Genomic DNA, 22,739 nt, shown 5'->3' with positions numbered 1-22,739 from the left:
AAATTACATACCGAAATGAAATATGCCATTGATAAATATTTAGACACATATATTTTCTTTAAATACATTTAAAAATGTAATATAATAAATATATTATGTATAAAATACTGCAAAATATTACAAGGATCATTTTCAAAACAGATGCTAAATAAAATTTATCTGAATGTTATGTAAATTTAACTATCATTTTTATACTCATAAACGATATTTCACTTTCAAATCTCTAAAAAGATAGTGTGTTTTCTGAATTGTTTAAGTTCAAGATAAATGCAATTCATTTTACTACTGATAAACGTGACGAATGGCAGCTCGTAGTTATCCTCACTTATTCTAGTGTTATACGACGTTAAACGCGGGTATAAACGTGAAATAAGTTTCCATGGTCGCTGCCCCAGCTCTATGCTGGGTATAACTTTTTGCGAGGTTTCTAATTAAGAAGGTTTACTTTACCATCCTTATTATATCACTATGCCTAGGCGTAATTTTAAACCAGGTTTATAAGTAAAGCCCTAAGAGAATTCGGCAACTAGGATGATAGTTTAAAAAGTCTCAGCTTTCGTTAGAATAATTGAAGTTGGCAGTCTACAGTGGATTCTAGAAACATATATTTTACAGAATACGAGAATCGTTCTGTTATTTATAAATACATTTACAAACAGCTTTTTCCTTACACGAGGGCTTTTGTTTTGTTTCATTTAAAATTTACTCTGATTTACGACTCACCAAACAAAACAAGGAATGTTTGAGTATCCAACACGTACTTTACTTGTTTGGCTGCTATTTTTTTTTATATATATGTATTTTTTATTTAGTTTGTTGATCAACAAAGTCTAATTGTATTATTTTTTTATGTACATAAATTTACGGATAAAGTCCATTTAGAACATATGTTCTTAATGGACTTTATTACTTTATTTCAATAACGAACGAAGAACTTGAAACGAAATAACTTAAAAAACTAAAGACAAATAAAAATAATATATAAACATAATGGGAAGCAGGTTATAGATGTGAGAAATTTGTTTGATATTATTATTTATTTTTGAATTAATCAGAAAAGTTATTTAAATTATAAGCATAACAATTCAGATCCATATTCAGTTGCACCGTCAGACCTTAAGAACCATCTTACCCACGCGGTCTGGCTTTTTAAAGAAACGTATTCCCTTATTTTCTCCCTGGATTATGGAAATAAAGCAATGTTTTTTACGCAATATAAACATCTACCATTGGCAATATCTATATTGCCATTTGCAATTACAAAATTGCCTTCTGAGCTAGAACATTCCAAAAACTCTTAAAAGCGCCTAGTTTTATCTAGCCGCCAATTAATTTTATTTAGTCGTCTTCGGTCGTAAAGTATACGAACATGATAATTATTTTTTGAAAAAAACGAAGTATGCCTACATAATAAACTTTTAAATAATACCATTTTTAAATTATTTTTTAAATTCTGTTTGTCGATTTTAGTTTGGTACAATCAGTCTCACGTGCAGTGGTCTTTTTCGCATTGCGAGATAGTGACAGAACAGTATTGAAATATGTATTCATAAAATCGCTCTGCGATGAAGAATTTCGGTGGCAAAGCATCCACCCATGCTTTCTCATCCGCCTACCAGATTAGGCAAGTGAAATAAGGGACAAAACCAGTCTTAGACAAAACATGCTCTGTTACCACATGTGAAATTGCGCAACAAGACAAACATTAAAATAAAAAGCTTTTTTTGATTAACATTTGTTTATTAAATAAAATCATTAATCAACCTGCATCAAATTCCCTAACATTCTAATCTCACGAGTATTTAAAAAAAAATATTTCAAAAATCAAGTGGAGAATTTCACAAAAATTCAATAAATATGACAAATTTTTTCTCGTGATAATTTATACAATCAAACTGTATCTCAAATGATAAGAAATTATAACGTTTGTATGAAAAATATAGAATTAAATGTATTTTAGTTATTATTTGACACGTTGACCAGCAAAATTGAAATCCAACTTTCGCGCGTTGGTTCGCAACCGGGCAATTCACTGCGTCATATGAATACTGAGTTCAATAATTTGCAAACAGTTATTTCACGTGGAATGATGACATCTCAGTTACGAAATGCTTAGGTAAAGTTGATATAAATTCTCGGGATCACAAGGAAACTAATGAGAAGATCACATTTGTAGCTTCATAAATCCTAGAGATATTTGTCGCGTTCACACCTCAATTAAGTTTTACGTTATGTGGTCTAGTTTATGAGACAAATTTATACGAGACAAAATCGGCTTGAAAAAAAACATTGTCTTGATCAATAGAAGCAGGTCTGTTCCTTTTGACAACATATTATATTTCCACATAACAACAGATAGACATCTCGTGCCCGCTGGAAAGGTTTATTGTTCATCGCAGAGCCATATCAAAATTTGTAGGTCAAAGGTAAATGAAAAAAAGTACCCTGCATGAATACACAAATAATTAGAGGGATGTTACAACGTTGGTTTACAACAGATGAGATACGCTTTAAAGTCTTTACCTGAAAGCGAGTCATTTGTTCAAAAGTAAAATGGTTTTTCCATTCTCCGACGGTGTCCCACCGCCCTGTTACTTTATCAAATGCACGGACAAAAGATCGTTCGTTGTCACAAACCACTCGAATACCGCACCACAGAGAACAGGTGAGTGTAACCGGTACCAAAAACCATGTGACGAAGTACTTACATAAATTATTCGTTACAACACTCAATGTCCTAATTTATAATTTTACTCTGTTCTTTTATATTTGGTGACGTCATGGAGTGGGAGAGATGTTCGTCAACGAATATTTCAACATGGGATAAAAATAAAATTATTTTTAAATTCTAGTAGAAAAGTTTAATATTCAAAAGTTGACGGAACAAGTTTCTCACGCCTCCCTTTCAAAATACATCCACTAGTTAAGTCAATTAGCACGAATCAGTTTCCATAAAAAAATTAAAAAGAGGAATATTTAATAAGACCTCGTACAGATTTACATTGGATAATAATATTTAATACGACTTCAGAATACGTGCATAAGGTACACTTTTGGTCTTAGAAAATATGATCACATTTCTGATTATCGTAGGCAACTGAAATGGCTCAAAATTAGACAGCGGAGAGACTATCACTCCCTCTCACTTCTGTTCAATGTACTTCATGGTCCTAACGCTCCTATATACCTGCGTAACAAATTTCAACGCTTTTCAGTTCATAGTTTATCTCTTCGTTTTAATTCTCAAGGTACTCTCTAAATACCCATCCACAATTCCTCATTCATATAGTGTCAATATTTTAAGTTTGTCCAAATTTTTGTAGACAAGGACTGGATTCAATTCCCTGGGGAGCTGTTAACATCATCATATTACAACAGAGATGAATAACATTTTAGAGAAGGTAATATAGAAGTCTAGGCATCTACAGGGCTTATGACCTGTCAATGGCTGGTTAAGGTGCCAATTTAATATAAATAAAGAAATAATTCAATTAGATGAATCTTACCCGCATAAATAAACATCAACGGATAAAAGAATTGAAGGAATACAGATGTTCAAATATGGGCAGAATGGTGAATGTTACACAGTGTGTAAAGTGGCCACTTAAACCAGCCATTGTCAGGTCATAAGCCCTGTAGATGCCTAGAGTTCTACATTACCTTCTCTAAAATGTTCTTCATCTCTGTTGTGTTATGTTCATATAGTGTCCATGCGGCTCGACTGTGGAATCATCTCCCATCCATCATCAAAGATGTTACTACATTATCTCCGTTTAAATCACGTCTGAAGAAATATCTCCTTCCTCTTCCTTAATCTCTCCTCCTTTCCCCTTTCCTCTTTTTTCCTTTTCCCCATTCACTAATAGTTTTGATTTAAGGTAATTTATGAACAATTACGTTTATTTCTATTTTAATATATCTTTAGCTTTTTAATCTTTTTTTATTGAATATGTTCTGTAACTTGAACTATAAAAATAAAAAAATTATTGTATTGGTTGGTTGGAAGAAATTGCCATTTGGCATTATTGCCCTCCAATATACAAATAACATTATTTAGAAAAAGTTAAATAAATTAATATTCAAGAAAACAAAAACACGCGCTAATGGCGTTCACAAAATTTATTTAATAATATAATGACGTTCACAAAACTATTCTGCCAATCTAAAGTTATCATAATTATATTTGTTAAACTCGAAAATATTTTAAATACAATTATGAATAAGATGAATGAATTTTTTTCAAACAAATCTACGTGACTAGAATATTCAATGATTAAAATTACAAAGAAGATGGATTCGTCCAATGAAATAGAGGTTGTTCGAAACGCATTTCGTTATTCAGTACCTTATTTGGAACTCATTCATTTGCAGACATCCATCTAATAATGTGGTACTTTCAATTTTGGATCTCCAAAATTAATAGTCGTCGTTCAGTGATTAAAAATAATAAATTTCAGAGATCTTTTTTGAGTGTGGTAAAGAATCTTAAAGCTAATTGCTATAATGTAAATCAATGTGTATTGCGATTGAATATATATTAGTTTTAATACAATATTTGAGTTTGTCCAAATGTTCGTAAAATGTTCAAAAGGATTAACAAATTACAATAGGGATAGAGAGTACCTTAAATAAGGGAATATGAAAGTCTAAGCATTTTCAAGGCTTATGACCTGTCATTGGCTGGTTTAAGTGGCCACTTTACACACTGTGTAACATTTACCATTTTGCCTATGTTTAAACATCCATATTTTTTCAATTATTCCTTTTGTTGATTTTAGTGAAATTAAAAAGCTGAAACTCTTTAACTTCACTAAAATCAACAAATGGAAGAATTGAAGAAATATGGATGTTAAAACATAGGCAAAATGGTGAATGTTACAGTGTGTAAAGTGCCCACTTAAACCAGCCAATGACAGGTCATAAGCCCTGCAAATGCCTAGACTTCCATATTCCCTTATTTAAGGTATTCTCCATCCCTGTTGTAATTTGTTAATATTAGTTTTAATTATTGAGGTGAATGCAATATTTGCTATATAAGAGTGTATTAGATGTAAATAGTGCAAAAATAAGGTGTGTTTTTATTATTCGTCGGTTGGATGATGTTTTTTTATAACTTTCTTTAAAACAAGCTGAATTAATGATTATTTTCGATATATTCGTACTGTTTTCAGGTTCGAATTTGGAATAGAACGACAGGGCGTGCCCAGGCATTGGTTGCAGAACTAAAGGGGATGGCGGCGCATGCGCTCCTGTGTTCCTCTCCTCAGGAGTGTGTCCAGGGTGCTGACGTCATCATCACTGCTACTTCCGCTGCTCAGATCTTGGTGATGGACGATTGGGTAAAGGCAGATGCTTTGATCTTAGGTAAGACGTTTATTAATTTATTATTTTGTTTTTTTTTAAAAGTGCGTTCTAATGGTTTACTCCACCTCGTTTTGTACGTCTAGTGGTGTGATGGTCAACACGTTTGCTTACCATGCAAAACATCTCGGGTACGATTACCGACATGGTCGACCTTATATTTTTTTAATTTAAAGAGGTATTTTTAAATAATAATATTTCATAGTTTTTGGATTCGCACCTGAAGCGTAAGACTAATCGTCTAACCTTTGTGTAACAAAAACGATCAAGATACGCATTGATTGGTGAACCAATGGAGTTTCCAACGCACCATTCAGGGTGGAAAAGGAATGATGATGATGATATGGTTCCCTAAAATATTTACATTTTGTAAATAACCGTGTTAGAAAATGATAAACAAGTTGTGCTAGAGCGGCGTTTGAACCTCGAACCTCCTGATCCGGAGTCCGCGACACTTTCCGTATATTTAAACAATTGTTTTTGTATCATCATTATCATTTCTTTATGCGCACATATAAGTGCATAGGGCACTGCAGTAAAAACCCGAAAATCCAGTGTATTTCGATCACCTGTTATACAATCGTGAGGTGATCAATTTTAAGAATGTGCAAGTCCAGGAACAATGAAAAAATGCTTTGTAAAAACATCCAGAAACACAGTATTTTATATCAAATATCTGTATTTAAAAAAAATATTCCATCCGTTATTTTTGGGAATTAAAAAAGATGATAGTGTTTAATTGCTTATTCAAGACTTTATGAAATCTTAGGCGATAAATTCCACCAGTAATTGTGTACACATTTTAAGACCTACCAAAGTTTCGGCTTAAATTTTGGCCAGTAAAACGAGTTTCATCTGCAGTTTCGGTTTCGGCCGAAAATTGGCCAAAACATCGACTCGGCCGAAATCTGCGGTCGGGATGTGTCGGATTACGTTCGGCTGTACTCGGATGCATCTTATGACTCGTGACTCGGTCGCGTAACCTGTGACCTGTGACCTTTAGTTTATTTTGGCTTTCCTAAAGCTAGGGTTTCCTAGGACAGCGGTGCCCGTATTTTAACGGCCGTAGTGAACGGTGATGCAGTGGACAGCCGTCGTAAAGGTGATTAGAGAGTGGTTTCCTAGGAAAACGGTGTTAAATGGTGTTGATAACACCGTTTTCCTAGAAAACCACACTCTAGTCACCTTTACGACGGCTGTCCACTGCATCACCGTTCACTACGGCCGTTAATATACGGGCACCGCTGTCCTAGGAAACCCTAGCTTAAGTCAAATTTCTTATAGCGTAGGTACATTGAAGAACTGTTAATTATAAGTTAAACGTATAACATACCACAGTGCATAACAAACATAGAAAGGATTGAAAATGTTCAACGAAAGTTTTTAAAATACCTAGATTACTATAAATTATTTACTATATATTGCCATGTAACATTTCTGCTTTCCATTTTTTGACACGTAATATATTTTTATTTTTTATATTTTTCTATTATTATTTTGTAAATTGTTTAATATGTAAGCAAATGTGTTTGATTTATATATAGAAGAGTCCCGACTCAACAAGGAATTTTCTAACAAGTCGGGACATAAAAACATATAATTGAGCTCTATGATAAAATTGTGTATTTTGTGAATTAAATAAACAAAATAAATAAAAACAATAAAAGCCTTTGCACTTACAGCCAATCTGCTAAATAAAATGGATTTTTTACCTTTGAAAATAGACGCACTTTATCTGAATTATACTATTTATATAAATAATTAAATAATAAAGTAGACTCTTTCAACCTACTCTCCAAAATTAATCTGAATATCCACTTTTGCGTGACAAGAAATAAGTATTTATTCCATCTGCCAGTCTGTAACACTAACTATGCACAACTCTCTTTCCTTTATCGTTCTTGCTCTAGGTATAATGCTTTTTTTTCATCTCTTGATATATTAAACACGCCCTTTAATTTATTTAAAATTGAATTAAGACTGATTCTTTCTGGCTGCGATACGATCCCACTTACTATTTTATGATGCTTACACTTATTCACACCTAAACACTTACTCCCACATACGCACTCTCATACAAATTCACGTAAAAAAACCATTTTGCTGTACCACAATTTAATATGTATGATTTTAATTTAGAAACTTCGCTTGTCTGTCCTTGAACCGTATTTTTTTAATGTTATTTTATCATTATCGACTGTTTGTTTCTTTAAAATAAATAAATAACATAACAATGAATTAAAAAGTGCTCTGAGTAAGAAAATTTATTCATTAAATTTATGCCTTTTTTTTCATTGTGTATTTTATTTTGCACTTATTTTTATGAATTTAAAAGGTTAACAAATAAACACGATTAACTTTTAACGTTTTGAAGTGGCTTTTGACTAAAAAAAAATAACAGATACGGAAATTTGGTTTTTGATGAAAATCTTGTTTCGGTCGGTCCTTGGTCGGTCACTATTTAAATTTCACCCAAAATGTTTTAAGCGGCCTTGCGTTATTTTTATTTATCCTTGTGAGAGAAAAGATCATCTAAGTAACCCTCCATTTTATTTAGTTTATTCTGTGTCTGGGCGGGTAAATAATACAGTTCTTTGTGTGGAAAACGGACCAGGATCTGGAAAGATGTGACATTCATTCACCCACTTGACAATGGTCGAGTAGGCATCTCAATTGCCACAATGTTATTCTTGAAAACCCTTCGACAATTTAATTACAAAGACGAATTAAAAAGTGGCAACATCGACAAATACGTATTTATCTATGGCTCTTCTGCCACATTTATACTTTTATTATTTCTAGTCAAACTTCTTCCTTTAGATATTTTGTAAATAGAATCTATAAATATAAAAAGTAATTTTTATGTGTGTCTTTGATAGACTGAATAAAGATATATGTGTGGTTTTTAGCGAAACTTAGATCTTTGCAAAGAGCATATTTGTAGCTGTTAAAATCTTCAATATATTAAGTAGAAAAAAAATAAGGAGCGTAAATATTTTTTTCATAGAAGATTTATTATTTAAAAAAAAAAAATATTAGCGTTCTTATAATTTACCCAAATATTTCAATTTTAGTGTCCACTTTCAACGAGTTTTAAATATCTCACTATTAGAAAATGGAAATCAAGTTGGGGTAGAGTGGGGTTCGAACCTCAGACCCCTGATCCGTGAGTCACTATCCCATTGATATTTCTTCTAGATCACTCTAGATTTATTTACTGCACTTCGACCATATAATTAATCCAATGTGGTATATTTTACTCTACGGTCACAACGTGATCGTAGGCATTCTTATCTGGCGACGACTATACATGGTCTTAAACCCAATTAACCGCAAAATTAAGATGGCAGTTTAATTTTATTACTTAAATGAATTTGTAATTTCTCAAATATGTTATATCTTAGTTTAAGAAAATTATATTTATTTTAGTGCCTGAAATATGTTTACTTGAATAGGGAATTGTTAACTTTTAATTTTAATTGTATTAGTAATAGATCCGATAGTGTACTGTCAGTTCCAGGATGCAGAACTAAGTTCACACAGAGGCACTCCTTACATGTTGGTCCAAGATCCTTCAATCTTCTAACCGAGAAACTACAAGACATTATATCACTGGTACAGTTTAAAGTAGGTTTGAGGTCTTGGATTAGCATGGAAAGAGCAGATAGACACATTCTTAAAAAATAAAAAAAATTGAAAATAAATGCATATTGTAAATAAATAGTATTTTTGTAATTTTAGCATATGTTAATTTCTTTTATTTTTCTTTTCTTTTCTTTTCTTTTCTTTTCTTTTCTTTTCTTTTCTTTTCTTTTCTTTTCTTTTCTTTTCTTTTCTTTTCTTTCTTTCCTTTTCTTTTCTTTTCTTTTCTTTTCTTTTCTTTTCTTTATGGTCATGTCACATCATAAATGTGTGCTATAAACTTTTTGATAATTAAAAAGGAATGGCCCACGCTCAGACGCTGTAGTCTTTATGGGCATTTTTTCCAATTCATGTTATAGCTTAATTTTTTAGATGTATTTTTCTAAAGTGTATTTCTGTAATTATATTTCTGTGTAAATAATATGTGTGTGGAAAAATAAACGAATAAAAAAAAAAAGTAAAATAACAACTATGAAGGTTTCGTGGTTGTAATTTAACATTTGAAAATTCGTTTAGGTTATGAATTTATCTCTGCTTTAATCTTATAATAATATGTGCGTATTAAATTTCTTCATGTTAACCATTATTTCTGAGAATCTTGTACCTAGCGAGAAAATGTAAGCGAGGTTTCTTATTTATTCCAATAACTTAACTGTATCATTACTACTACTACTACTACCATCACGTCATTTCCCCAAAGGGTAGGCAGAGAGAATGGACTACCACACACGTCTATTCTGGCATACATTCCTAGCTTCTTCTACATTCATGCATCTTGTCATACATGCCCTTCGGTTCTGTCTGCTTTTGACATGACCAGACTTAAGATTTTGGTTTATCTGATCATGCCACGTCTTCCTTGGTCGTTCTCGTCTCATGTTACTGTTCATTTTTGCCATATATACATGTTTTACCATTCATTTGTCGTCCATTCGTTCTACTTGACCAAACCATCTCAGAGACCCTTTCTTAATCTTATCAATTATACTTGACTCAGATTTACACTCTAGCCTGATTTCATCATTTGTAACTCTGTCATACATTGATTTTCCACACATTTGTCTAAGAGATCGCATTTCAACCGCGTTCACTTGGCTTTCATGCTTACTCTGCCAGTTCCATGTTTCACTTCCAAACATAAGTGTTTGGACTAAAACTCCGTTGTGCACTGCCAGTTTAGCTTCGACTGACATATTTTTATTAGCAATTACTGTGCTAAGTACTCCGTTTATTTTGTTATCCGCATTCACTCTCCTTTTAACATCTTTCAGTAACCTCACTTCCCTTTTCAAATATCATCACTTTTGACTTGCTTTCATTCATCGCCAATTCGCCTACAGGCATACATCATACATTCTAGAGACTATTTGTTGCAAATCACCCTTGCTGCTTGCTAACAGAACTGCATCATCAGCATACAACAAGCAGTTTACTGAAAATTATTAATTTTTGCTCCAATACGCATACATTCTATCTCTTTCATACAGTTGTCCATGTGTAGATTAAACAACTATGGTGACATTACACATCCCTGTTTCACGCCTTTTGAGATCGCAAACCAAGATGTGATACCCCCATTAACTCTTCCACACGCTGGACTCTCCTTATAGAGACGATACTGCACGTAAAAGTTTATTGTTTACTCCATACTTTTCCAACACGCCCCACATTTCCATTCTATCTACTTTATCATACGTTTTTTGCAAATCGACAAATGCGCAGAACAGTTTCTGACTTTTTGCCAAAAACTTCTCCGTTAGCATTTGCAGTGCAAAAATTTTATCCGTGCATCCACGTCTACTGATAAAGGCTCTTTGCACGTCCCACACTTTATTTTTCGTCACCTTTTATCAGATGTATCATTAAAAAAACAATTGGCAGTGAAAGACTTATAAAAACCATTTTAATTATTCCACCTGCAAGAAATGTAACTATGACAGAATGTAAGATTGTAGTAAATGGAGATAGTTTGAAACAGGTCGAAGAATTTGTATATCTGGGTAGTATGTTTACTAGAGATGGAAATATGGACAAGGATATTGAAAGGAGGGTTAGTGCCGGTAACAGAGTTAATGGTGCCTTAAAGTCTGTCGTAGCAAATAAGTGTCTATCGCAAGAGGCTAAATTAGCAGTTCATAATGGAGTTCTGGTACCAACCCTAATGTATGGAAGCGAAGCATGGAGTTGGAAAAAAAGGGACGAAAGTAGACTGAATGCTGTTGAAATGCGATCCCTCAGGCGAATGTGCGGAAAAACAATGTATGATAGGTGCCCTAATGTCGAAATTAGAGCAGAATGCAAGGCTGAGTTAAGCATTATCGACAAAATTAAGAAAGGTCTTTTGCGATGGTTCGGTCATGTGGAGCGAATGAATGATGAAAGAACGGCTAAAAAGATTTATGATGCGAATGTGTCTGGTTGTAGAAGTCGAGGAAGGCCGAGAAAGACATGGCACGATCAAGTACAACAAATTCTTGAAAGTGGTCATGTGAAATGGCGTGATGGTTAGTTAGTTAGTTAGTTACCTGCAAGATTTCTGAAGGTAAAAAGCTAAAACCATTATTGAAAAAAAAAGTAATCTGTATAGTTACACATAGTTATAATGATTTTAAAACATTTTTCTAACTTTAGTTTTGAAGGAACAAGAAACGCAATATTTTGTTTATCTGTGCTTTACTGAGTTAGTTCATAACATCGAACTAATATAATTTTTTTGTAAATTATATTCAAAAAATTTAAGTACATAAAATGATTATAAATTAAAAATAAAAAAAACTGTTTATTTTTCATGACTAAAATGGGAATAAAATCCAAGTCTCTACCCCTCGATACAATCCAATTATGGATCTTCATCTTAAATATAGACGTTGTTTCGAAGAACTTAATATGTTCATCCAAGACGTTGAATACTCTTGGAGCTATATAATAATACAGCCATACATATTTCAGCAAAGAAAATAATTTGGATCAAAATTATGAGACAGATTGAAGTTGAAAATGGCATTCCCGCAGTCTGTCAATAAACGATTTATTAATATTTTTTTAGGGAAAAAAAACATAAAAATAAATAAACATAAAACATGTAGAAACGTGTAATGGTAAGGTTCGGGCTAAACATCCACCCACACTTTCCATCCACGCATTTGATCAGTCAAGCATATGCATGAGATAAATTAAAAGCTGAATGAAGTTATACCCTCCCTTCATATTAAAATTAGGACAACTAGACAAAATTCAAATACAAGGACTTTTAAAACATTTTTTAGGTAATCTTTGCAACGACGGTAGTCCGAAGGGCGCATTGTTTTATTTACTTGAAAAGAGATTTTTAAATTTTTTTCGAACGAATTCCGCTTTTGCGAAAAAAATAAAAGAATTCAGCTAACTGGAGTGCAAAAAAGAGATTTAGCCTAGGAAACTTACCATCACACCGTTTCCTCATAGGGATGGGCAGAGAGGATAAAACGCCACGTCACTCTATATTTAAAAAAAAAAAATATTTTGTTTTCACAATAACAGTAAAAATAGTCATGGCCTGTTCATGAGTATACAGATCTCACTTCATCTACATTCATACATCTTCGCATCCACGCACGCCGATTATTCCGACTTTTTACATGTCCATCTTCAAGTATTTGTTAAATTTGGTTATGCCATGTCTTTCTCGGTCTTCCTCTATTTCTGCATCTATCAACATTCGCATTGTAAATATTCTCAGCCGTTCTTTCGCTGTCCATTAGCTCTACATGTCCATACCAGCGCAGAGCCCCTTTCTTGATTTTGTCGATAATACATATGCATAATGTACGAATCTCAACATTTGTGCATCTATCGTACATAGTTTTACCACAAATTCGCCTGAGAGATCGCATTTCGACAGCATTCAGCATACTTTCATCCCTATTTTTCCAAATCTATCTTATCGTAAGCAGAATAATCACTTTTATAATCAAAAGGGCTTATTCCGATTATAAACATCGCTTGTGAGTATCATATAATAATCGTATTGCATACTTCACATACATAATCCCGATGTAAAATGTCGTATATGTCATTAATAAGATATTTTACTTTACGTCTCTTACGGAGAATTCCATCGTTTGTAATTTATAAAATACTTTCCTAGTATTTTTTTAGAATTCATTTTACAAAAATCGTAAAACGTTTTGAGTTTCTGTTTCTGTATTTTGTAAAAAAGTATAAAAATAAACATATAAATATATTTAGATTTACGCTTGACAAAAATATCTTAAAACCCTCCAGTAAAATTGCGTTTAGTTGGTTACTATGTTATGTGTAGGTGGTGTGAGTTTTAGGAATCGATTTTGTATGGTATCTAGTTGTTTTATATAAATTGTGTGTGGAAGATTCCAAACTAAAGAAAATTTTCGTTAAAATAAGTAAGTAACTTAATTTTTTATTGAAGTGATCAAATAATACTTTTAGAGGCTTATCAGTAAGTGGTAAAGAAAGGATATGTAAGGAAATCAAAAAATATATATATCAACATCCAGAAAAATGAAAAAAAAATGTTCTGGGATTTTTTTTGCTACTGGTTAAAAACTTAAAAAAAAAAAGTTATGAATAGAAACAATTTTAATTGCCTGTTTCTAATCCGTGAAACCTTTGATTTATTTAAAATATTTACTATATATCAAGTTGTTATGTTGCTTGGTAATTCATTTTAAATTGAGAATTATTATTATTATTTTTTTATTTTTTTTGCACCACAATCTCCTTCTGATTCATTGATGTATATTTACTTAAGGTTATAATCTTTCCCCTTTTCCTCGGCGTGGTATTCATGATTTAAACCAACTCAAAAACACTGTTTAATATGCAAGCAATTTGTAAAAGTTGTCTTTTATTGAGAAAATGTAAAAAAAAACAATAGATAGTACACCAACAAACACCAATATCCAATCCCAAAGGATTAATGAACTGTAAGTCATATTTTTTGGCGCTAAACAACTGTCAACTTGACATATGAGTGTTGCTATACGTAAAAAATGTCAAAAATTACGCTTGTTCCATTAATTCACACAAAACTGTAATATCACTTTTGTGAAAAAAGTGAATAACCGCAGCAGTTAGAATATTTTTTACTTTGACAAATGATAAATAATACATGTACATGGCCAGATGTAATGACTTTTTAATATCTGGCTAACCACACAACCTAAGATGTGCATTTTATTTATTAAGGAAATCATATCATATAAATTTAATCGGGTTGTGGTCCTGTGGCTAGTGTCTCCGACTTACGGACCAAAGGTCTGTGGTTTGAATCCCACTCTACCCCAACTTAATTCCATTTTCTAAGAGTGAGTTATTTATAACTCAACTGCCCTCAAAATTAAATATTTGGGTAAATCAAATATTTCTTTAAAAAAAAAAAAGTCCTTATATAAATACAAAGTAATAAAGAACAATTAAAAAAAGTAAGACCAATTACAGATTTCACATGAATTTATCATAAATGCAGGAGGAGAGGGGAAACAATAATCGAATTCTAAAAAAAATATATATGAAAATATAAATATTAAATAAAAAGTACTTAAAAGGGAAAAGATATTGTATAGCTCCAATTTTACTTTCCTCCCCTCTCTCTCTGCTTCCATGAACATTTGTATTATATTTTGCAGAGCACAGTTAGCCCTAGTAAAACTCTAATGTGTGTAAATAAAGGATGCATCCCTCTTTTTTTTATTAAATATTTACATTTTTGTAAACAAAATTGTTTGTATTTTATGAGATCGTCTAAAAATTGAATTATTAACCTTTAACTTCAAAATTGAATAGGTCATTTGAGAAACCTCATTAGTCAGTCAACCTTATCATTTTAGAAATCAGAGAAAAACTGTTTTAAAAATAAAAATTAGAATGAAATGTTTATTTACTTATTTATTATTAATAATTGTATTCCGCATAACATTACGGATTGTTCAACTTATAACCTAATGCAGACTAAATATAAATTAGAAGTTAATGAATAGAAAGCAGATAGCTGCTACATTGCTGGAAAAAAGATCCACGTTTTCCGCAGAAGCAGTATTTCGAAAGCGAATTACCATATTAATGGGTGATTTTTGACTTGCATTTTTACGGTTTCTGGGTGTGTAAAACAGTGCACGAGATTTCGTTATAATTTATTTGTTGGAAACATACAAACTGACCTTTTTTAGTATATTTAGAATATATAAATGTTTCCTAAGAAGAAAGTGATGACGATATTTGAGGTTGTTAAATTCAGCATCCTTTTTCTCATCTCACTCTTATCCTAAATATATCAAATTTATATAAAAAAGGTGGCTAATAGCGTATTTTCGATTATTAATAAAACTTTGGTTTCTTAGCGGAACGAGGTGCGTTTCAAATCAGTCAATTCCCCTAAAAACCTGAATTGCGGGATTTCTTAAATGACCGATTTAATTTCTACCGAGTTCTTAGAAGGACTGTAATTAGTAAAGGGTTGTTAGCCGCCAGATTTCGTGAATCCGAGTATGGTACGCTACAAAGAATCTGAAAAGGCGCCCGCGATTTTTTGTGCGATTTTGACGTCCGCGGCTTGGCCCGCACCGACAGAATCACATATCGACAGAAGGCTCTATATCTGATATAGAGCCCCCGTTATTCATGTCAGGGGATGAATAATCCCCCGTAAAAATTACCGTCTAACAATGATAGCGAATAAGGGATTTCAGTGTAACTGAGTTGCATTTTAAGTATCTCACGTTCTGGGAGCGGACCGGATTGATTTATCTCGGTTTGACTACATTTTATTTTATTTCCTTCGATTTCATACAATTTATTGCTTCTCCAGATAACCACTCTGAATATTTAACAAATTAGATTTGCGATCATAAATGCTTAAAATTTAAATCTGGCATATGAAGATGTTACAATATTACCAATATTACCTTATTCTCTGCCGCAATATCTCTTTCAGTAACTCTCATTAATTATTTTATTTTATTATTATCAAAATATTATTGTTATCAAAAGCATTTGTCTCAACATGGCTCTTTCATACAATATTTTATTGTATAAATAGCAACGCGAGTAATTATAAGTTAACAATGTTTGAGTATGTCCAAATGCTTGCAGACTGGCTGGATTTCCTCTCTAGGGAGTTGTTCATATTTAAATTTATTTCAACAGAAAGGGAAAACATTTTTGAGAGGGAAATATGGAAGTCTGGCATTTACAGGGCTTATAAACTTTCATTGGCTGGTTTAAGTGACCATTTTACACACTGTGTCACATTCCCCATTCTGCCTATATTCAAACATCTATATTCCTTTAATTATTTAATCTGTAAATGTTACACAGCGTGTAAAGTGGCCACCTAAACCAGCCAATGACAGGTCATAAGCCCTGTAAATGTCTAGACTTCTATATTCCTCTCTCAAAAATGTTTTCCCTCTCTGTTGAAATAAATTAAAATTATACGTTAGTTTAATTCCTGACGATGAGGTAGTAACCTCGAAACCGGTCGAAGTATAACTCTAAATTAAAGTGATTTATACAAATTTATAAACATTTGAGTGAAAATTATTTTATTAACTATTATAAATTCTCGGTGAAAATATTTATTTACACGGACGAATAACAATCACTTAAAATCATGACACGAAAATGAGAGCGTTTACATGGATTACGACCCATCATTGTCTGATTTTACTATATCTTTACACACCGTATAACATCAACCATTCTGTCATGATTCGTTTTTCAAAAAAAATATAATTTTTGGATTAACTTTGCATAAATTTAATTACAAAATTTTTGATAAATAAAAAAGTTTGATAACATTCGTAATTGGATTGTACAAAAACATAAACAATCCCCCTGTGACGCCATTAATTCAATCCTTTTTGTATCCATGGAGCCGAGTTATTTTAGTACCAAAAACACAAAGGACTTAAATCGATGTTTGCCTTTTACTCTCGACTTGAGCTGAATAATAATTCATTTCGATCGGATTAAAGATTCACATTTGAAGTTATTTTTTATACCCTTTCCCAAAGGGCGTGAGAGAAATGACACAATATATTTTTGTTTGACCTTTTTACGTGTCCGGGCCGAAAGAATATTACAATTTAAAAGTGCCTGAGGAGATTATTTGGTATAATGTGTTTTGATTTCATAACTAACATTGAAGTTCGAAATCAGACAAAGTAGCCTTCAATAACAAACATTTGTTATGGTCTATGGAAAGACAAATATTGAGGAGACAGAATAAAAAATAAGGAGTTGAGACGCCGTACAAAGATGACCGATGTCGCAAAAAGAGTGGAAAGACAAAAATGGCATTGAGTGGTCATGTGGAGAGGCAAGAGGTTGATAGGTGGACCTGCAGATACTGAATTGGAGAGCCAACGAAATAAAAGGAAAGTGGGGAGACCGCAAAGGAATCTTTACTAGACACGGAGCTATGAGAAGTTACCTATACATGTTTAAATTAAGAAATGACTATTGTCCATGCGATGATATTTCTTTACAGAGTATCGAACATCTGTTATTTCAGTGCCCGTTTTTTAATTTACAACAGCATAATCTTGAAGCAAAATGCAGGAAAAATGGAATATCCTTAACACATATTCACATTGTCGTTAAAAGTAATTATCACGCACCATTGTTCTTGGACTTTGCAACAATGGTGATTAGACTCATAAAGGTAATAAACCAAAATCAGTGATCGAACATCTCGTTTCCAAGATAAACAATAACGAATTTTTCATGGTACCTTTGCCTTGTGCATGACACGTAAGGCTATTCAATACAGGGGTCTAAGTAAATAAAAAAAAGGTGATCAATTCTACGCCCAGGTGCCATCCAGAAACAATGTAATAATAAATTTTGACCCACGTATAGTATCAATATTTCACGTCCACCTGCCAGGAATCGATCCCGGACCTCAAGAGAGGAGGGCAAATGAGCTAATCACTACACAATAAGGCGGTTTTATCTTCTAAAGCAGCAATCCAGTCAAAAACAGTCGAAAACAGTCGTCTAGAACTCTGGTTCAATTCCACACACATCAATGTTTTATTTATCCACCTGGACACCTACTTACAATTATCTTATATAAATTTACAATCGAATGATCTTATTAACATTTTTTATATTTCAACAAGTATGAAGTAATATAAAAGATTGTCAAACAATGCATTTGGGGATAGTGATAACATTTCTTTATTTTATTAATATGCATTGTTATGAAATTGCCGAACTATTTTTTCTAATATTTCAATTGTCAATATGCGAAGGAGTCATTTTTGACCTTTGAAGGAAAACACCCACCAACGCCTGCAGCTGTTATAGAGTCCTGAGAGACTCTCTGACAGTCACGCTATTTAAACGAATTTACTTTCTACATACATTTTTGTTTTTTTTTTTGCCAAGTGATTTAATCAAAATCTAGGGCAGAAAAGAGCGTGCAATCAACAAATATACACGTTATCTCTAACGTACTCTCCCTCAATGCCTCAATCACAACTTTATTTAAAAAAAACAATATTTTGAAATAAAACATCATAAATATTTACAAAGTTATCAAATATTACGCATCATGATATAGGTACTGGAGAAAATACGAATAAAAAACATATCATTTTTGACCTGTGAAAATTTGTCCTTATTAAACCTTTATTTAAATCTCGTTCCAAAAAAACTTTGTCTTAAAAAAACAAATCTAAGAGAAAATAGCCAAGGAAATTTGAAGGAATATGGATGTTTGAACATAGGCTGAATAGTGAATCAACAACATTTTGAGTTTGTCTAAATTTTTGTAGACAAGGACTGTATTCAACTCTCTGGGGAGCTGTTTATATTAACATATTACAACAGATATGAAGAACATTTAAAAGAAGATAATATAGAAGTCTAGGCATCTACAGGGCTTATGACCTGTCAATGGCTGGTTTAAGTGGCCACTTTACACACTGTGTAACATTCACCATTCTGCCCATATTCTAACATCTATATTCCTTCAATTCTTTCATCTGTTGATGTTTGTGAAGTAAAAGAGCTGAAACCTTTATTTATGCGAGTGAGATTTATCTAATTAAATCATATATTTAATTATCAACAGATGAAAGAATTGAAGTCTTCATCTCTGTTGTAATATGTGAATAGTGAATGTTACGCAGTGTCTAAAGTAGCCGCTTAAATCAGACAATGACAGGTCATGAGCCCTGTAATCGCCTAGATTTCTATATTTCCTTTACAAAAATCTCTCTCTCTCTCTCTGTTGCAACAAATTTAGTCTAGAGTAAACTTTATAATGCTGTCAAAAGCATTATCGTCGAGAATCAACACATTCATTCAAACTTATAATATTACATGTGATTTTGTTGAAAATGTAGTCGTTCTCGTTTGAAACTATTATTAAAGGTAGGAAGAGAACTTTGCTAAACGACTTAATATATTCAAATTTGCCCTATCTGCTCCATAAACCCACGACCGAAGTTGTACTAAAATAGCTTTGGGGTTGCGATATTGTATCGAGATATGACATTATTGTTAAGGAAAGATGCTAATACTATTATTTATAGTATTTACCAGTTGGGTACGTTCTGTAAAGACAAATAAGCAATGCCTACCCTACTAAACAATCGTAAAATATATAAGTAAAATAAAAATACAATTCAATTATCATCATCAATCAAACATAATTAGGAAATTTCTTGAGAAATTTGAAAACTAACAAAATATAATACGAAGTCTGGAAGCGCAGTAATTATTTTTATAAATATACTTTAAAAATTTATACAGCGATTTTTTTATGAAAATCATCTCAAGGGCGCTGTACAATAAATAACTATCCCAGCACGTCTTGCAACTACAGAGCGCAAGGACAGTTGGGATTTTAGTTCCTCGTTTCCAATTATGATCAATTTTAATCATTTATGGTTGTTATATATATTACTAAGAGCGAGGTCGAGAGCCGTATACATCAAGCTAGACTTGCATTTAATAAAATGACAAAAATAATTTAGTCAAATAATATAGACCTAAAACTAAGAATACTCCTAATCAAGACCTATGTATGGAGTATCTTGATGTATGGCTGCGAGACATGGTGTCTATCCGAAAGAGATAAACGGAGACTAGAGGCTTTTGAGATGTGGTCCTATAGAAGACTACTAGGAATTTCCTGGAGAGACCACATTACAAATGAGGAGGTTCTCCAAAGAATCGAAGATGGAAGGCACCTGCTCAGGGCCTTGTCCGAAAGGCGAGCGAGATGGATCGGCCATGTAATACGTCAAGAAGGCCTCCTGCATGTCATATTGGAGGGGATGACCGAGGGGACAAATTTTAGGGGAGGCCCACGCCGAGAGTACCCGGAGGACCTATTAGAGGACGTGCGCTGCTCATCATATGCTGACTTTAAAAAACCGCACAAGACAGGGAGGAATGGAGGAGAAGAATGAATGTAATTGCTGCCAGCCAATCCCAGGATTGAGACCAGAGAGGAAGATATATTACAATATGCGACTGTGTGATTGTGACTAATATTTTAAAGTAGATTTATTTTTAATTATATTTATTACATTAACATTTTCAGTAATATTATAAGTTGGGTATGATTAGTTATTTTATGTTATGTATAATTTTTATGTGACAACATTTACAAAAATAATATAATGTGGAAGCCTCTAATTTGAATGATATATATTTACTAGCGGACCCGACAGACGTTGTCCTGCCCGAACGTTGGTTTGCCTGCTATTAGCTTGGAAAAAGACTTTTCATTGATAAGTAGGTACCTAGGTACTTTTTTGTGATTATATTCCAAAACTGAAAATTGACGATTTTCAAATATTTCATTCATGCAGGTGCCTAGGTACTTGTTTATGTTGAATTCCAAAACATAAACAATATTTTGAGTTTGTCCAAATTTTTGTAGACAAGGACTGGATTCAACTCCCTGGGGAGCTGTTTATATTAACATTTTACAACAGAGATGAAGAACATTTAGGAGAAGGTAATATAGAAGTCTAGGCATCTACAGGGCTTATGACTTATTGAATCCAGTCCTTGTCTACAAAAATTTGGACAAACTCAAAATATTGTTGATAAATTACCTGGTCCATGAAGAAGTATAGAAATTGAAAAAATAATATTTTCAGGCGTTACCTAGTATGTAGGTGAAATAATTCAATTAGACAAATCTCACCCGCAAAAATAAAGGTTTCAGCTCTTTAACTTCACAAACATCAACAGGTGAAAGACTTGAAGGAATATAGATGTTTAAATATAGGCAGAATGGTGAATGTTACACAGTGTGTAAAGTGGCCACTTAAACCAGCCATTGACAGGTCATAAGCCCTGTAGATGCCTATACTTCTATATTACCTTACCTTAAATGTTCTTCATCTCTGTTGTGAAATGTTAATCCAAAACATAAAATAAATATTTGTTCAATTTGATATTATTTTAGCGTTACCAAAAATCCAATAAAAAGAAATAAATGGGTTGAAATTATAATGAATTTAAGGGAAGAATCTGATTGAGATCCACAAAAAACAAATGCAGTTTGTAAACATGCAAAAACAATACACACAAAAGTCAACAGATGGAAGAGTTGAGGAAATGTGAATGTTCAAACATGAGGAAAATGCTGAATCTTTCACTGTGTGTAAAGTGGCCACTGAAACCAGCCAACGACAGGTCATAAGCTCTGTTAATGCCTAGACTTTCATATTGCCTTCTCAAAAATGTTATCCCTCTCTGTTGAAATAAATTTTAATATGAACAACTCCCTAGGAATCCAGCCAGGTTACGAGCATTTGGACAACTCAAACATTGTTGCTTTAATTATGTTATTTTATTTTAAATGTCTGTTGGCTTCCCAATTAAATAAAATAAAATTTTAGATAGGAGCTAGATTATAAGCACACCTTGCAGCTACAGAGCGTATCTAGCCTCCATTTACGTTATGGTTTAATTTTGACGATAAAGTTTAGTGTTTGACTGATTTTAAAATAAGTAAAAAAACTCATTTTTAAAAACAGCAGTTAGATAAAAACAGGCCTTGCAGCTACTGAGCGCTTGTATGGTTAAAATTCTAGATCCCATTTGCGAAATTAAGTTAAGTTGGAAGAATTGAAGAAATATAAATGATTAACTGTCGTTTTTTTCAGCGTAACTGAGCCCTCCTTTCGGTTGTGATTTCCGGAATTAGTTTGCAGCAAAAACTAGCACCACCCCTATTTTTATCGGTCTTTAGGGCTCTTCTTTATTAGGGGATTAGCCAATTAAAAATACTGATATAAATTTTATCACTTCATCACCTTATATTGCTTTTTATTTATTATTTATTTATTTCGACGGCTTACACACAAAGATAAAAAATAAAGATACATGAAATAAAATCAGCAGAAAATAAGGAAATAATAAAGAAAATTAAATAAGAAATAACATAGGTATGCAGCAGATTAACAATAAAAAAACAGTTTAAATAAAAAAGTATAGAAGTAACAGAGGCGATGTATCATAGCATAAACAGTAAAACAAATATAACACTTTTTTTTAATTTAGAAAAGAAGTGATTAAAAAGAAATGATTTTAATTGATGTAAAGATAAAATTTTGTTTGCTTACATGTGGAACCGTGGAATAGGTGAGCATTTGGCATAGTTTGAACTCTGCAAATCAACAGCAAAACAAGTATTTTGTCTCGTCCCACGCTGTCTCACATAAAAATTAACACAATTTAAAAGTTCG

General features: G+C 32.5%; 1 protein-coding gene across 1 annotated transcript in view; it reads left to right on the top strand.

Annotated features, from left to right (window-relative positions):
• Nucleotides 1-22,739, top strand: part of LOC148278403 (ketimine reductase mu-crystallin-like) — a 41,299-nt gene that overhangs the window by 5,260 nt on the left and 13,300 nt on the right. Inside the window, exon 3 of the mRNA XM_088231440.1 lies at nucleotides 5,172-5,364. Coding sequence (XP_088087566.1) covers nucleotides 5,172-5,364 — 193 coding nt within the window. The remainder of the gene's footprint in view (nucleotides 1-5,171; nucleotides 5,365-22,739) is intronic.

The sequence above is a fragment of the Micrasema longulum genome, unplaced genomic scaffold, assembly GCF_059751315.1.
Source record: "Micrasema longulum isolate JH-2025_06_02 unplaced genomic scaffold, ASM5975131v1 h1tg000886l, whole genome shotgun sequence".
In the NCBI taxonomy this organism is placed as follows: domain Eukaryota; kingdom Metazoa; phylum Arthropoda; class Insecta; order Trichoptera; family Brachycentridae; genus Micrasema; species Micrasema longulum.
The sequence above is the reverse complement of the archived record's forward strand: the minus strand, read 5'-3'. Positions and strand labels throughout refer to the sequence as shown.